The 18,605-nt window shown below is 39.3% G+C and overlaps 1 protein-coding gene and 1 long non-coding RNA gene across 3 annotated transcripts in view; one reads left to right on the top strand and one right to left on the bottom strand.

The window, feature by feature from the left end:
* Nucleotides 1-2,681, bottom strand: part of LOC130909951 (uncharacterized) — a 30,075-nt gene extending 27,394 nt beyond the window's left edge. The window contains exons 1-2 of one of the 2 annotated variants that reach the window (XM_057826911.1): nt 2,618-2,681; nt 931-1,067 (exon numbers count right to left, since the gene is read on the bottom strand). In XM_057826911.1, coding sequence (XP_057682894.1) covers nt 931-966 — 36 coding nt within the window. In that variant the 5' untranslated portion in view covers nt 967-1,067; nt 2,618-2,681. Of the gene's footprint in view, nt 1-930; nt 1,068-2,526 lie in introns of both variants that reach the window. The other variant, XM_057826910.1, reaches the window with a different exon arrangement.
* LOC130909953 (uncharacterized) lies at nt 989-15,730 on the top strand. The gene is made up of 3 exons (XR_009061811.1): nt 989-1,181; nt 14,971-15,102; nt 15,163-15,730. It is a non-coding gene; the product is annotated as an uncharacterized LOC130909953 (long non-coding RNA).
* The last annotated feature ends 2,875 nt before the right edge of the window (nt 15,731-18,605 follow it).

Below are 18,605 nucleotides of genomic sequence, written 5' to 3'. Positions count from 1 at the left end.
AAGAGATGAATGCGCCAGATTATTCCACTTACTTGAACTAAATATTGTCATTTGTTCTTAAGCCCAAACATCTAAAAAATATCATTTTTCACCTAAATCAAGAAAAAACTGCTTTCAAATAATGTTTTGAACCATACATATTCTTGAATAAAGAACATTTCTGACAAGTTTTTTTTTTTTTTTAGGATTATGTATAATAATTTATTGCTTAAAATAAGGCTGTTAAGCTTATTTTCAGCTGGCTATTTTTCTTCAAGAAATCTGAGTGAAATATACTTGAAGTGCTGGCAGTTAATTTCACTCATTTCCAATAGATTTCAACTGAAAACAAGGGAATCTAACTAGTTTTATGGAGTTGTGTTTTTGCTGTGTAGTAATGTTATACGTTAGGAACGGCTTACTTTTAAAGCCATTTTTGTGAAACTTATGTATTTACTCTGAAGTAATTGTTGCCAAAAGTTTACCATTACACAATGTCAGACAATCGGTCTGTATTTAGATGTTGCAATTTACTACTTGTTCACATTTGATGTTGGGAAAAAAAGCGCAGTAATATTTTTGCACAGTAATATTTTCTCTTGTGTATACTTTAAAATTTTACATAAATCTTTTAATAAAATTATCGGCTTGACATTATCGGCTATCGGTTGGAACGAGGAGGAAATTATCGGTTATCGGTATCGGCTGAAAAATGCATTATCGTGCATCACTAAAAAAAACTTGACTTAAATGAAAAAAAAAATTCAATCAAAGAAAAATAGTTTTCAAATATATTTTTTGGAGTTTTAAATTTATTTTTGCATTCAAACACTTTTTTTTTTTGATTGAAGTGACTTTTTCTTCGATTGAAAATATATATTTTGATTGAAGCAACTTTTTATTTGATTGAAGCAACTTTTTTTTGATTGAATAATAAAGACACAAATCTACCTCCATAAATCCGCCCCTGGTCACGTCTCTCCGCATTCACCACAGAAGGAACCGTTGAGTGGAGTGCGAACGGGTCTGGGGACTTGTTCTGATTGGTCGTTGGAAGCAAAGAAGCTGGGCGGAGACGTCACTGTGGACTGCGGGACGCAGGAAGGAGAGTATACAGTACAATCTGCTTTCTAGAAACGTCGAAAAGTCTCACATCGTGCATTATAATTGGAACATCACTACATCCAAGTGAATGACAAAAAGTAAGTGAAGGGTTCGCCGCTCGTATTTTTTTTTTGGCTTTGGGGCCGGTTATTCTGCCTGGGTGTTTTGTGGTGCGACTCTTGTGAACTCAAGATGGCTGCAGGGCGGCGCTGGTGCTTCTGACAGCCACGCAGACAAACTCGCCATTATAGAGATGAACATACCCAGCCGAAATGTTCCCCAAGTAATATTCCGGAAAATGGAACATTTTTAAATCCTGCGTCTTTTTGTGGAGTACTCAAAGCAACAACGTATCGTCACGGCACATATAAATCTCTACATGTAAAGTTAGAAAGCCAACTGCGACATTGCAATCGCAAGAGACGCTCCTTTTATTACCCCAAAAGATAGCGCCGCTGCGTCCAATGGGGGATTTTCTATGATCAAAACATCGTTCAAAACATGACAGACACTGACTTTATTTTGGTTGATTGAGTGGGTTAAAACTGCTTTTGACTTATTCATCTACAACAACAAAAACACAAATACAAAGATGTAACAACGCAAATACGAGTCCGCATCATAAGCATGTTTTTTCAGGCAGTTAGCAACATTGCATCAGTTCGTGTGCCGTCGCTGTGTTTTAACCTGTTGATTCGACGTTTCTTTAACATCATAGGATCGTGATGCATATCTGATGTATAGGTGGCAAGATTGTCTCAATGTGTTTATGTTGAAGGATTTGAAATTAGCAATGGGACCGTGATATGTGCGTTTGCTTGTTGCGGCTGCGCTTCCATTCTTTGTCATTAAATTCTGTTTAAAAAGTATTCGTTTGAATTTTTTTTTTTTTTTAAATGTGTACACTACCTTTTTATGCTGGCCTAAAAAATGAATACAATTAACGGTAAGTCTTTAAGAAAAAAGAAAAACGTGTCACCGCCAGTTTAAATATTCCATTCATTTTAGAAACTCTGGTATTATAATAAAATCCCAGGTCGCCTTTAGAAAACACGACTTTCGGGAAAGCGTTCACGTGCAATTTTCGACTGGACAAGTATTTATTTACCATAATTACGACACGACATGAAGCTAGTTGGGCTTCGGATTTGACCTCACTGGACGTGCGATTTGTTTTACGGACTCTGCTTGTGGCGATGTCATGAACAGTTGAATGAACTAAAATAAATGGCAAATGAAATCAGCGTCATCTTCAATAACGGCAAAACAAATCTGCGTTTATAATTAGCAGCTAATACAGCGATAACAATGCACAGAAACGATTGAGTATATGTCCGTTAGCTTTCGCACGTCGTTGAGAAAACACAAACTTGTCCCAAGTGTCTAACCACACGTGAAAATGCACAATAAAATATGATACAAATTACAAAAGGTGTTACATACAGGCGTTTCTTCTGAAGATTATTCACAAGTGAGAGTCGCGTGTTGAAGTATGTAGTTGCCGGAATGCAGTGCAGGCTGAGGGGCTCCTTACATTTGAGAAGGTTACTTCCTTTTCCAACCCAACACAGACAGCGGCCCTCCTAGCAACGTGTCGCCATTTTGTGAAGGGTATACGCCAGTGCTTCTCAATTATTTTCTGTTACGCCCCCCCTAGGAAGACATAAATGTTTCGCACCGCCCCAAACTCTGCCGTCACTGTAAATAGTATCATTTGTCTATAATATTACTATTATAAATAGGCCTCTGCCTCACATTGTATCCTTTTTTTCTATTAGGGAAAATAACAGATCAACTGATAAAGTATAACTTTATTAACAGGGGTGCACATAATTTTTTTGCCCAGGTTCTCAGGAGGAGGACCTGGAGATGTGACTTGGTCCTCGTTGAGCTTGAGAGCCGACCCGCCTGATGCGATAAAATTATGACAAGCTTTACTAAGAGCCAATTACCTTTAAATAATAATATTAACAATTAATGCTCGATTAACATCAACTGGCACAACAAAATTGCCATTACTTCGAAGTGAAATGTAAAGAAATAAACATATAAGCACTAATTCAAAATAAAGGGCATTATGCGGCTCCCACATTAACTCCAAGCCTTTGTAAAAGTGGGATGCCCTCCTCCTCATAAGATCTCATTGAACATGCATGTTAAGCTTTGTGAAATGCGAGCAAAAACACGTGTGTCAGTGCATGGCGCTGTGCAGGGCGAATGGGGTGCTGTCTGACATCGATAGTTTGCTTAAGTGCCACATGCTCTGTTTTTTTCGTGCTTTTCAAAGTTTGGATGGCTGAAATTCTTTGACCCTACTACATAAAACGCGCTGCTCTTATTAGCGACATTGGAATTCTCACGGCAAATTTTGTACCACATTTCCGTGCGAGCATCATTTGCTTCTAGCCATGGTACCTCCTGCAGCCACTTTTCAGCAAAAGTCCTTTTTTTCGGTAGCTCCGGTGACGTCTCTGTCGTCTGTCTGTCTTTTGACGGGGGTGGGGGAACATGGAAATAATTACCGGTACTCAGTGGGGCCTGCCTCTTTGACATTTTGAGAAGTGATTTTCTCGTGTCCGCTGCAAATACAGTGGTCAGCCATCGGTACGCAAAAGCGTATGGAAGACGTTGAGGGCGAGCGCATTTGTCTACGTCCAGTCCGCATGCGCGCATGCGGACCACTTATGTGCACCCCTGTTTATTAACATTTGTTTGTAACAGAAAAGACAACGCGCATCAATTTGCCTGAATTTTAAAAAAAAAAATTTTTTTAAAGTCACATCCAAACTGTAAAAATACACTCAAGGTACATTTTTGACCATTTGATACTGAAAAATAAAATCGGTAAATAATAACAAATTCAAATTGATTAGAAACAATAACTCTTGAGGACAATATGCCCAAAAAAATTGACCGAAAAAACAAAACTGAATAGAAAAAGAAGAAGGAAAAAAAGTGTAATTGGACAGAAGGACAGTTTTTATTTTCGCTGCTCCCAGTGTCACCTCCAGTTTGCAATGATGTGGGGTTATATTGCACCGAGCATGCTAACAGTGCTCACTGGTTTACTGATATAACACTGACAAAGCGGGACGATTGTTGGCAATATTCGGCACGTTTTCGCTGAAAAACAACCAAGTGGCTTATCAATGAGATTGGGGTCTAATGTCTTTAAGTGGCCTGTCCGCTATAATCATTTTTAGATACAGTAAACAGTGGTCTTTCCTCGTCTACCACTGTATTAAATGTCAAAGCCAAAAGGCAAACGGCCCGAAAAAAAGCGCATTCTCGGCGGCCGAGGGAGAACCGTAGGTGAGGGCGGTCGTCGTGACGATCCCAAGCCGAAAATGGCACTTCTCGGGCAGTCACGTGAGAACCGGAGAAGACAGTGGGTCGCTGCGTGAGTCAGGTGTAGGTGCACTATCCCATTCCCCTCACTATCCACTCGCGGGGCCCTGCGCTTGTCAGTGAAGTTCCTTATTCTCGCTATATGATTATACAACTTTAACATTGTTGATGATACGCTCTGTGTGTAGTATCATCCGTCCCTTTTCCTTTTTTTAAATGGGCACTTTTAAGCGAACGCAAGAAGTAACAAAGGGAACATTTTTAAACAGGCATTTCACGGGAGAGCCATTTCGACTCTTCGGCCAATCATATAGCGAGAGCGAGTGGATAGCGAGGGGAATAGGATAGTGCACCTACACCTGTACACCGGCAGGAAAACGGCTTTTGAAAACGGCGCACAGCTCTCCAGCTCTTCATGATCTCTTCCGTGTGCTCTTGCTTACTTCAAAAATACTGTGCGCACTTTGAAAATGAGAGCGCCACTGCCACCAACTGAGTGGATGTGCAAGTACACTTTATTCTAGTACGGCAAAAAAAAAAAAAAAACATGTTCCCCGAGGTCACACGCACCACCCCTGGCATCGCTATGCATCCCCCCCTAACATTCCATAGACAGACGTCTGAAATTCATATATTTCAGATGTGTTTTGTGTCTTTTTTCCTAAAAACGTCTTAAACGTGGCTTACTATTATCACGAGTCACTGCCGACAGACGCGAGGAGGCGATGCAATAAAATTAGCGTTTATTAGGGTACAAAGCCGCAGCTGATAGCTGGATAAACAAAGGAATGGCCTGCAGTGGAGTTCGGAAACATCTACAACTACCTCATAAAGTCACCCAGTAAGTTGACCTTTATCATTTACGTGGAATATGTACTGTGTGGAACTGAGAAAATTGGTAGTATATACGAAGTGATTATTTCTGCTGTAACCGGAAATTCGCCTCCAAGCTTTATTTAGCCGTCAACACATCACGGCAAAAAAAAAAAAAAAAAAAAAACAATTCCCACCAGGCCAATAATATACCGATTGACTAATCAGAGCAGTTCACGGCAAAAGAGAAAAAAACGCTTTGCGAGTTGCCGGTTAAGGTAAAAATAACCACTGCCTAGTCTATTGAATCGTAGCAGGTAATTAGGGCAAAATATAATCGATTAAACTCACCAGTAATAAAATGTCGGCTGCCAACATAAATGTGCTCGGATTTAGGCTCCCACAGCCACAGGCGATAATAGTCCACGGAACCGTCTTCTTTTACTGTTCCTCGATTAATTGCGCTCAGCCATTTGTTACTCCTTTTTTTCTCACGTGGAAGAATGAAGAACTTCAAATGCGGCTCCGAACTCTTCCTTGTGTAACAACCCGCAACACAGCAACTTTTAGCCATTCCGACGGAAAAAAGACGGCAAATAAGACGAAAGTTCAATGCGTTTCGATTATAAGTGACTGGTCTTTTACTCCATTGTCAATATGGCGACGCTTTGTTGTGGCTGGTGACGTTTAAATGCCCGGATGTCCGTCTGCCTCCATACGAGGAGAGCGGAGTTTATTCAACATGGCTAGCGCGAGACAGACTGTTGTCAATGACATGTGTCGATGGGTTTTTGGTCATTTAAAAACTGATTTTACCGTGGATTGGAACATATTTTCGGCTCTCCTGTTCGCCATCTGTGTTGTTGTGGAGACGACTTCCGACGCGGAAGAGTGACGTTGCTCGTCAAGAACACGTCACGCAAATAAACGAATCTGATTTGTCGATTGATTTTGTACTTGCTCAAGAGGCCGTTAATGGGCTGGGCCCCAGACTATAGACCCCACTCACCAACGTCACACAATGATGTGTCACTGTATCCGGCCGCCATATTGTCAGTCATTGTTTATCCGTATTCTCAATGGTTTCAATTTGGCGTGCAATTTATAGTGCAATTCATGGAAGCCCTGGTGCTTTCAGACCCTGTAAACTCATTTGATGCGTTGCATAAAAGGCGTTATGTGGAAAAGCTTCAGTCTATCCATTCGCCAGATCCATATTTGATGCCTAAATCGATATTTTTCGACCCGCTGTCTTTGCCCTCACTGCCTGACATCTGCTACCCTGATATCTACAACTATAGGCAGAGTTATATTTCCGCGTCAGACCTACGCTGTCAAGGAAGAACCGAGTTACGACCCTACGCCGTAATATTTTAAGGTGACACATTATTCAATTAAGTAATTGCCGCCGTCACCGGGATATTTTTGATAACCCTATGTTAAGCCTAACCTAAAGACTCTGGATGAGTGGTAACATATTATGTCTGTAACGTTAAATACAATTAGAAAACGATTTAATTAAAATATATATATATTTAAAAAAGGCTTGGCCGATATTTTTTTGCCGATTCCGATACTTTGAAAATGACGAGATCCTTCCGATCAATCGGGACATCTCTAGTTCCATCTTGCATTGTTTATTTTTTCTCCGACTAGCGGAAGTCAACAAGCATGCCCCAAAACCGTACAAACATAACGCCACATCCCTCTAGTGGCTTGGCGGTGAATTACAGAGCAACGCGTTCCCTCACCGCAGAACTATCGAATGTCGAATGACGCCGTAGTCGCTGCGCCGTCACTGCACCGCGGGAGTATAACTCAGGCTTATCTTGTCCACAGAAACTCGGCCTAATCTCACGAAACTTTGAAAAACTGTAAGAGCAGCACTCTAAGCAACATTACCCCATGTGACCCTTTACTTCCAATGTTCTAAAATGGCGACAATCAATAAAAAAAAAAAAAGTTGACTGCGATGGCAGACGCTTCAAGGATAGGTGGATATTGGACTATTTCTTCAATAAAATACGCAACAACTGTGACTGCCTCATTTGCAAAGAGACAGTCTTTGTTTTCAAAGAGTTCGATGTGACGCGATATTACCAAACAAGACATGCTAACATGTACGACAACATTACCGGGAAGATACGCAGCGAGAAATTAAAGCAACTTGATGCTAGTTTAATTTCACAGCAGCAGTATTTCGCAAGAGCCCGTGTGTCAAAAGAGAACGCCACAAAGGCGAGATTGTTGAAATTATGAATTTAAAAAATTATAATAATAAAGCAAATGTGACACAAAGAAGGGCTTGCTAAAATTTGTTTATATATATTGTTCTAGGTAAATCAGCCAAGGTAGCCCCCCACATTTTTACCACACCAAATCTGGCCCCCTTTGCAAAAAGTTTGGACATCCCTGTTTAACTGATGATCCGTAGACGAGGCCAGCTTCTTTCACTTGTTACCAGCTAAATATTATTCGAAAAATAATGATTGTGGAAGAAATAAGCATCTTGAATTTGAAACTATGTTGTCGGCGATTAGCCTCGCAAGGATCTTAATTGTGGTTGTCAGCCCAAAACCCTCTAAATATATATTAAATGCATCTTACCAGATATAAAATGACTACTACATAATCTGTGGTGATCGTTTGGTGCCTAGTTTTCTCGTCGAATTGCAGCAGTCCATCTCTCTCTCCTCTCCGGGTCTCTCGGAATACGATAGAACTTCAAGTCTCTATCTTCCCTGTTACTGCAACCAACCGCCACACACGCCTTCACCATTTTGATTATTAATGTTAGCAAGCAGAAAAACACACCATAATAGGAGGAATTCACGTAGTGGTAATGCGTAAAAACGACGAGCTGACGGACAATATGGCGCGGAGGCGTGGTTGTGACGTCATGTGAGTGGGGTCTATAGCCGCAGCCCCTAGTAGCAACCTTTAAACTGCAACCTTTTTAAAACCATATATCAGTTCTTGGTGGGAGCATATAGATAACTTTTTGGGCTACAAACTCTCGTGATATATCACCCTTATAATACATTGTCACACACCTATTACGGAACACTTCCAAATTATTACTCTAAAAAGTAAAAATGACTTATTATTATGGGTGTAATGGTACATGTATTTGTATTGAACCGTTTCGGTACGGGGTGCTCAGTTTGGAACGGAGGCGTACCGAACGAGTTTCTGACGTAATGTAACGAGGGGTGCAGCTATCGATTATTTTAGTAGTCGATTAATCGATAAACTAGTTTGTCGAATAATCGAGTAATCGGATAAGGAACATGAAAAATACCTGAGCTGAGCCTTAAACGGTATAAAAAATAATTAAATAAGGATCTATGTTTAACAAAAGAACATTTGGCTAACTTACATGGCAAAAGTCCGCTAGCTTAAATGCTATAAAATGCTAACTTTTTTTTTTTTTACCAATGGTCTTAAATGGTTCAGACACATGTTCCCACAAAAAACGGCTAAATGTACTCAGAAGCTAAATTATGAAAGCATTAAAAAACATTAGCTCAAACAAAAACTTAGCTTATGTTGGTCTTAACATGGAGCAGCTGGATTCACCCATGTAAAATGAAGCAGACTTGAGGGCAGCGTATCCACTCAAATCAATAAAACTGAATGCAAACACTTTCAAAATAAACCATTACAATAATCAAACGAATACTCCAATCAGCAAAATCTAATTTGAATCTTTTTTTCTAATCGAATACTCGACTTAATCGATTAATCGTTGCAGCACTAAATGTAACCCTTACTTTTCGAGGCTGTGAGTTGATCGGGTTACAGTTTCTTTGTGTAGATTATATTTACTCTGTCTTCTCTATTATAATGAGGACCAACATGGTAGGACGGTATAACCCAGAAACGTCAACAGCGCGACAACATGGCGTTAAAGTCAATCAGCCAATGCACACCAGTCGCAGTGCGGCCACGTGCTAGACACATCCCAGAAGCGGCTCAACACGCCGCACGCGAAAAGAACGGCAGAGTTTATTGTTTGACGCAAGACGCGGCCCTCCTGCGTCAATACTACAAGCTAGGATTGGGCAGACCGGAAGGCACTCGTGTAAAAATATGGTCGATCCGGTCGATTTTCAAACTAATATGCAATAGTAACCCAATTTTGAGTCCATCAGATCTCTTGAGTGGTAGATCGGGGCACAGTTGACTTGTCTTTGTTGATTTACTGCTGTCTTCTCTGCTATAATAATAACCAACACGGCCCCGTGTTCAATACAAAACCCTCCTACCACAACAAAACAAGTAGGAACTAAAGTTGTACAACATAAAATATACAATATTAATGAAGACTACATCACATTTGTAAAATATAAACACATAGTTAAATAAATAATAGCCCATTTAAATAAAATAAATTGAAATGAGCTGAAACCCCTGTAATTAAAATAGGGGTGCAACGGTTTGCGGTTCAAAAACGAACCGTACAGTTCGCCCTGTACGGATGAATACGCCTTTATGAACCACGCCTTTTTGGTTTTGCAATTAATTTATTCCGAACGCTTGTGGAATGAATTGGTCGAGCTGTGTGTGACGTGAAGCACAGCTGTGGAGAAATTCCCGCCCCGCAAGTAAATGTCCGATCGCTGTCAAGTACCTGTGTAATAGAAGCCGAGTAACACCCTCTCTAGCTTACGAGCGAAGTGAAAGTTAAACAAGAAAGAAAACAAAAAGCTATGGCGAGCGGAGGAGTGGAGAGACCGAATTTTGGAGAAGCACCAGCTTCTTTCAAATCGGCGGTGTGGCACCATTTCGGTTTCCCCGTGGACTACAATGTGGAAGGAGAGAAAATATTGAAGAAAAAAAAAATATGCAAGCATTGCTCAGCGCTTGTTCCCTATGCTAATGGCAACACTTATAACATGACTCCGGCACCTCAGCCGGCATCACCCACAGATATCACTTTCTCAGAGCAGGACTACCCCAAAAATGACACCAGTGAAAACACACGGCGGGCTTCGTTAACTTATTTGCAAGGCTTGACCCTCGTTACATTGTTCCCTCGCGGACATATTTCTCCAACAACGTAATCAGTGACATTTATGAAACGGCACGCAAAGCCATCGAAGATGATTTCGCTAAAGCACATAGCTTCGCCCTGACCACTGAACGTCCCGTGCTACAGAGTGCTACTACCTAACTGTAACGGTCCACTATAATTCATACCTGTCAAGTCTTACGATCTCGGCGTAATTTGTACAAGTGAGCACTGATTTTTGAATGTGAACACCATACGTTACGTTCAAAACCTGTACGTTTTTCGTGCATTACGTTTTTTTTCCTCTGTTCGGATTTTGTTACCGTTTCGGCAACGACACAATGTGCGTTAATACGTTGGTTGAATGACGCGAGAAAAGTCAGAGACACAGAGAGGGAAGAGTGTTGTGACGGTGTAGCAAACGCGATGCTAGGCCGCTTCAATATTTCCTGACTGTAGCCGACAGCCAACAATCTACGCCTAGATATCTCATGCATATAGAACTACATGCGAAATGACAGACTCGGAAGCGTTAGTAAACAGCCGCCATTTTAGAGCAGTAAACTTCTCAGAAAGGCTCTTTTGTAGTGAACCTTCCTAGCTAACCTAAGTAACTTTTTATCTAAAATACTCCTAAATCGGCAAAATCTTGACTTGAGTATCTTTAAAGGATGAAACAGTTTTAAAATTTTCACATGTCGAAAGTAGATAGAAGGAATCTAATGCAAAAACGGGAGCAATTTTATGAACTTATTAACGGTTGATTCACAACATTAAATGACCTCCAAACATAGCAAAGGTTACTATGTTTTTGTTTTGTTTTTTTATGAAAAAAAAACATGAAAGGTAACACCAGTTACTTTGCCAAGTAACTTTTTTTACTACTGTGTGTGAATTTCAGTAGTCAGTCACTACACTAGCCAAAGAGCTAAGAGGCATTTTAAAAAAGCAAAACACAGAAGCAACCTCAGTGGAAAATCCCACAAACCCCCCAAGCTATTAGATGCTTTTAATGTTTCGTGCATTAGTTACAAAAATTGTATAAAAAGCCTCTCAGGTTTAAATCAACTACTATTTCAGTATCAAGTTAACATTTTAAAACAGTAAATAAAATACTCAAGTCCCCATTCTGTATCAGCAGCTTTAAATGGCATTAAATTCATTTAATTTTGCGAATCAACTGTTTAAAGTTGTTAAAATTGCTCCCGTTATTCCATAATTTCCCGTCTGTCTACTTTCGACAGGTGAAAGTTATAAAACTGTTTTGAAGATAGATTCAAGTCAAGATTTTGCCGATTTAGGAGTATTTTAGATCAAAAGTTAACGAGAAACGGTTAATTTGTAGTCCATGCATTGATTCAAATTTTCAAATTATATAACAGTCCGCTTGGGCGAATTTATCGTCATTTATCGATATCGAGGTAAATCTGCTCAATTTATCGTGATACGTACTTAAGGCCATATCGCCCAGCCTTAGGAGTAGAGCTGTCCCGACTAGTCGACATAGTCGACGTCATCGATGAAGTAAATCCGTCGACGAGCACAACATCCCGTCGACGGTTAATGAAGGGTTAAAAAAAATATATGCGTGGAAAGTTCAGAATGTCGGATGCTCTGTATGCAAGCGGGGAAAGCGGCACAAAGCCAAAAAAAGCGCACCAGAGTGTCCAAAACATTGACTTATTTCAAAGAAACAACGGAGGGTACACTCTTCTGTCCTGTCTCTTCAATGCCAAGCTTGGCTGCACGTCGGCCGTGAATAAACACCTCAAATGCCGTCACCCAGTTTGTAATTTTTTTTTTTTTTTTTCATTTTTTGTACACCAGAGGGTGCTGTCGCCTTACTGAATAATAATGTTTCATTGACAATGGGCCTATAGAGTCTACCCACGCACCACGTGTTCGCTGTAGGGTTCCGCCCACTTGTCCGTCAAAACATAGTGTTAACCTATTACGGCTACGTACATTTCTCCTATTTACGGCGTGTTTTTCTGCTCCTTAACATTAATAATCAAAATGGTGAAGGCGTGTGTGGCTGTTGGTTGCACTAACAGAGAAGATGGAAGGAGAGACTTGAAATTTTACCGTATTCCGAGGGATCCAAATAGAAGAGCGAAATGGACGGCTGCAATTCGACGTGAAAATTGGACACCAAAAAATCACCACAGACTATGTAGTAGTCATTTTATATCCGGTAAGATGCATTTAATATATATTTAGAGCACAGGTCTCAAACCGGTCCTCAAAGGGCCGCAGGGGGTACTGGATTTCATTCCAACCAAACGAGACAAATACCTTTTCACCAATCTGGTTTCTTACAAGTGTAATCAGTTGATTGCAATCAGGTGCTGCTTATGTTAGTAGAAACCTCATTGGTTGAACTGTTTGTGCTGGATCTGTTGGAACAAAAACCAGGACCCACTGCGGCCCTTTGTGGAGTCGGTTTGAGACCGCTGATTTAGAGGGTTTTGGCCTGACAACCACAATTAAGATCATTGCTAGGCTAATCGCCGACAACATACGACGTAGTACGACATAGTTTCAAATTCAAGATGTTTGTGACTTCCCTATCTTCCACCATCGTTATTTTTTGAATAATATTTAGCTGGTACCAAGTAAAAGAAACTGGCCTCGTCTACGGGGCTGACAAATAACCACAATTAAGATCATTGCTAGGCTAATCGCCGACAACATACGACGTAGTACGACATAGTTTCAAATTCAAGATGTTTGTGACTTCCCTATCTTCCGCCATCGTTATTTTTTGAATAATATAGCTGGTACCAAGTGAGGGAAACTGGCCTCGTCTACGGGGCTGACAAATAACCACAATTAAGATCATTGCTAGGCTAATCGCCGACAACATACACGTATGTATGTAGTGCGTGCTATCGCTAAACCATATAAACATTAAAAGCCTTAACTCCATTGACAAACGAAATACATTAGACTTGACAGTGGATGTTAGCAATAACAAAATAATTCGAATTGAAAATTTCGTAACTCACCTTTCCAAGCACAAGATAGACTCCTGCCAAACGAGGACCTGTTTCACCCAACCAGCAACGAAGTATTTATAAGCGTCCAAGCTCTTGAAGTTTTTCGTGAGAATAGGCTGATTTTGTGTGGACAAGATCATTTTAAATATCAGCGTAGCAGATGTCAGGCAGACAGGGCGAAGACAGTGGGTCGAAAAACATCGATTTGGGCATCAAATATGGATCTGGCGACTGTATAGAACGAAGCTTTTCCTCATAACGCCTTTTATGCAACAGATCCAGTGAGTTTGCGGCATCAGAAAGCACCGGGTCTTCCATGAAATGCATTTTAAATTGCGCCATCAATTGAAAACAATGCAAATACAGAGTCAAAATGACGGACAAGTGGGCGGAACCCTACAGCGAACACGTGGTGCGTGGGTAGACTCTATAAGTGCAATTAGTATTGTCCTTAATGCTAACTGAAAGGTTTATTTCATGTTATGGTTTATTTTATGGTATAGAAAATTATATAAGGTTAAAAGGTCATAAATATATACAGTATATACAGTGATTGCACTCAAGGGAGAGATTGTCAATGATAAGGTAATAAATTAAGGTAAAGGCAATTCATTGATATATATAAATAAGGTTTAAAAGGAAAAAGGTGAAAAGTTTTTGTTAATTTCTAATTGTGTTGTTTTATTTGTGTGCACCGTAGCTTTTACAGTGTGATTACATCAAGGATGGAATAAAAGTTGTAAACCATCAGTTTAAGAGACCACCTTTTCAATCGGGATGCTACACTAGATAATAATTTATTTGGGATTTATTATTGTTATTTACGTGTTTATTTGTACTTTAATAAATAATTTAAGTGTTCCAATATGTTTTTTGTGAATTGATAAGCGTCAACAAAAATTTCATTGCTAAATTAGTAAACAAAACCCCCCCAAAAATTATTATTTTAAATCATTAGATTAGTCGACTAATCGTAAAAATAGTCGGCTGACTAATCGGGAGACAATTAGTTGTTTGGGACAGCCCTACTTAGGAGATATAAACACTATTTCAAGTTGGTCGAAATTGAAGGAAAGAACGTGCATGTAAAGTGTAATTTATGTCCCGGGGCAAAGCTTTTGTCAACATCTGTGGTAAAGCAATTCAAATCTGTTTATTTTTGTTGCACTTCAAGTGTAGGATAAATCTGTTGCTGGTGAGGTGCAATAAATATTACAAGGTTCTATAACACAACTACCTGTCTGTTCTTCTCTATTCAACTGACTCAAATACTGCTAAAAAAATTTCAAATTCTTTAACATACAACAACTTTTTAAAGTAACGGAAACAGTATAGAGTAATTCAGTTACTAACTCAGTTACTTTTTGGAAGAAGTAGTGAGTAACTATAACTAATTACTTTTTTAAAGTAACGTGCCCAACACTGCTTTTAAGTGATGTGTGTGTAAGCATAATGACATTTTTAGATGAGATTTACGTTTAAAAATGGTTCATTAGGTGAAATGTCTTATTTTTTCATGTAAAATTATAGTTGCTCATTACCTAAAAAAATATTTAATCCGATTAATTGATGGAATTTTCAGTTAAATACTCGATTACTAAAATATTCGATAGCTGCAGCCCTAATTCAAAGAATTTAGGTACATATATAGGCCGTTGAGGTCCACGGTTTGTATTTCCAACATCATTTAATATATATATTTTTTTCAATTAGTTCAGTGGTGCAGAGGATGGTTTGGTTGAGATGGTCATCAAGGGTTCCCAGCCCTGCTCTGTTGTGGAGAACATTGGGTTCCGGGATCTCATTGCTGCTTTGAACCCTAGCTATGTTCTTCCTACCAAACAGGTATGAATGAAAATATACACCATGTCTTCAGTTTTAAAATGTCTTCCCTTGTATGTTTAGGTTTTGAAAGCTATGGTGGAAGAGCGGAAGTCAGAGTCCAAGGAGAGAGCCAAGAGTTGGTGTCAAATGCGTAAGACATGTGGACATCAATTAAAGAACATGACAGCGCTGCGTGTTTGGAAATATTCTGAATGACGTGACAACACCGCGGCGAGATCGACGTGTGTCGCAACCCTTTCTACAAGGGTCCTCTACATCGCGTCGTCAAGTGAGCTGTCAAACTCTCCGAGTGCGGAAGGATGCGCACCTGATGTATCGTATCAAAACAACTTTTGAAGTACAATTGCAGTCCGCCGAGCCACTGCAAAATGGAGCCCGTTCAAGAACAAGAGAGTATACGGGTTTTGACCTCATATCAGCAAACAAATGCATTTTTATTTATTTATTTTTTTTACTATTTCAGGTAAAACTTCACATTTGCATCACACAGGTGAAGTCGTCTGAAGGCCAAACCGTTTTCCTGAATAATTTTTGATATGCATTGCAGCCAATGTACCGGCCAAAATACAATTATTTTCATTATAGTTGTCCAATAAAAGTATTTTAAAATCATATCGGATAATAGCAACATTGGTTGTCACGTCCACTTGTTATTTGCATGTGTTTGGTCGCCCTCTGCTGGCGTTTGGGTGCGAATGATTTTATGGGTTTCGGCGCTCTCTGCTGACGTGACTATATGTCGACCCAAACACATACTAATAGTGCTTGTCACTTTTCACCGCATAAAGAAATCATTTGGAACAATAGAAATATTTGGTGCAAAACACTTTACAATGAAGGTTGGATAGATAGGGGTATAATCTATACCTCATATGTTTGATAGTAAGGGTAATGTTTATACATATGAAAGAAATCTTAAAGCTTAAAGAATATAATTCTGTTGTAAAGGTAGTTCCTCAAGGTATACTTGCATTAATGAAATGTCATCTTACATATCAGAAAACTAATGTTCAAATGCAGTCTCTCACTAACTTCAAAAATGGGCCGGACAAAAGTATTGGCACCCTCAGCCTAATACATGGTAGCAGTGGCGGACTAAGGCGAACATATCCAGGGGCCCTCTTCTTGGGTGAGGGGTTAAAAAGGTGAGAAGGGTGGGAGGAAATATCTTCCGGTACACTAGGGCTATCCTAAACGACAAATTTGCTCCTGTTTAGTGAGCCGACTTAGTTTTACGATTAGTCGACTAATAAATTTTATTTTTTTTTACTAATTTAGCAATGACATTTTTGTTGACGCTTATTCACAAAATCATTTTGGGGCACTTAAACTCTTTAATAAAGTACAAATAATCATGTAAATAACAATAATTAATCACAAATAAACAATGAGGTTAAATGCTGATAGCATTTACTAGTGCAAAAGAATGGAAAGAAAACATTCAGAACACTGACTTTGCCTTTCCAACATTATTCAAAACAATTCTTTTAAAAAAAATACTATATATAATAGTAGTACAGTGGTACCTCTACATACGAAGTTAATCCGTTCCAGGACCTTGTTTGTAAGTCGAAATGGTCGTATGTCGAGCAGGATTTTCCCATAGAAATACATTATAATTCCATTAATTCGTTCCACAGCCCAAAAACCTTCACTAAATCCTTAAAAAATACTGCTGGTACTATTACAAATGGCAATTACACATAGCAAAACAAATAAATTATAAATCAAAATCGGAATAATAATAATAATAATAATTCCTGTACAGTATTAATGTAACGAATCGGGTTCTAATGTGGCGGACTTTTTTTTGCTGACCCTGAACGCACCGCGGGGCTGACGTGCCAGAGACAGACCGGTGAGCTTGAGTTTCACTTTCACTTTGAATGTTTTCTTGAGAACACCGTCAATTGCCGCAGACAGAAGGTGTTTTTGTTTTGAATAAGTTGTGAAATAAATGATAAAAACGTGGCGAAGTTGGCGATTTCTCTGGAGATGTTACCACACTAAGAATTGTCAGCTTAACTTATAAAGACTGGCGAACGATGGTCGGAGGAGGACCGTGGAGATGTATTGTTGAGCCGTTTCACGGATGCCCACCCTACGCTCATATTTTTCTGTCATTTGCATCTTCATTTAGAAGGTAAGCGTCAACTTTTTCCTTGTTTCACCACCTGTACCAACCTTTTCTGAAACCAGTGTTGATTTGTCACACAAGAAAATCCGCCGTGCATTCGTCTGCGGTGCTGCCATTGTCGTAGTATTTCGAGCATGTCGTCGGATGTAGAAACAAATGGCGAGTCAAATTTTACGTCGGATGTCGAAAAGTTCGCGTGTCGAAGCGATCGTATGTAGAGGTACCACTGTATATTATAATAATTATTCATTGCCAAACATATTTGTCATAAAGAGTGTCATTTGAAAGCCATTCTTAGTGTAGAATCTGTATTCTGTAGTATTTACTCAACATATTATAATTAGGGCTGTCAAACGATTAAAATTTTTAGTCGAGTTAATTACAGCTTAAAAATTAATTAATCGCAATTCAAACCATCTATAAAATATGCCATATTTTTCTGTAAATTATATATATATTCTGTAAAATAAATTGTTGCAATGGAAAGATAAGACACAATATGGATATATACATTCAACATACGGTACATAAGGACTGTAGTGGGCATTTCACTACTGTCATTTAAATCTGTCTATGCTGTCCTCACTCCGAAGCGTCTACTTTTTCCAAAGCTAGACAGCTAGTGAACGACGCCTTAATAATCAGACTTCTTCCTTTTTCATCTGATTTATTAATAAAATGGCCTCAAACCATTGTCCTCTTTAGACAATAACTACAAAAAAAAAAGTACACAAGCATTGCATTAGCAACAACGTTAGCTTAGCACGCTATACAGGTTCACTAAACATTAACAAAAAGCGTCTCATACAAAAAATATAACATTTCGCTTACTAACATAATATGTACATTCTTTACAACAACCATACTTACTGACAAATCTTGTCCAAGGATCATATAAGCACAACATTATCAGCCCGAGACGTCATGCAGCCATAATGAACTGGCAAGAAAACAATAAACCATGTCGCAAAGCGACCACAAGAGTTCGCTGTTACACAGCACAAAAAGCCTTGCTGTAAAACTTCCCAAAAGGCAGAATACTGCCTGAGCGGGACATGTGCGTTAATTGCGTCAAATATTTTAACGTGATTAATTTAAAAAATTAATTGCCGCCCGTTAACGCGATAATTTTGACAGCCCTAATATATATATTATCAGTTATCGATATCGGTATCGGCTTTGAGGAGCAAGGAGTTATCGATATCGGTTTCAAAAAATGGATATCGTGCACCCCTAGTGCCAATACTTTTGGCCAGCGCTGTATTCAGACATTCAAGGCTGCTGTATTTTACAGCGATCCCTCATTTTTTGCGGTTAATGAGGATAAGTGAAAAACCGCGAAGTAGCGCACCTCGATCCCCCTCAA

The sequence above is a fragment of the Corythoichthys intestinalis genome, chromosome 21 (genome assembly GCF_030265065.1).
Source record: "Corythoichthys intestinalis isolate RoL2023-P3 chromosome 21, ASM3026506v1, whole genome shotgun sequence".
Taxonomy (NCBI): domain Eukaryota; kingdom Metazoa; phylum Chordata; class Actinopteri; order Syngnathiformes; family Syngnathidae; genus Corythoichthys; species Corythoichthys intestinalis.
Note: the sequence above shows the minus strand (reverse complement) of the source record. Positions and strands in the feature narration are given on the sequence as shown.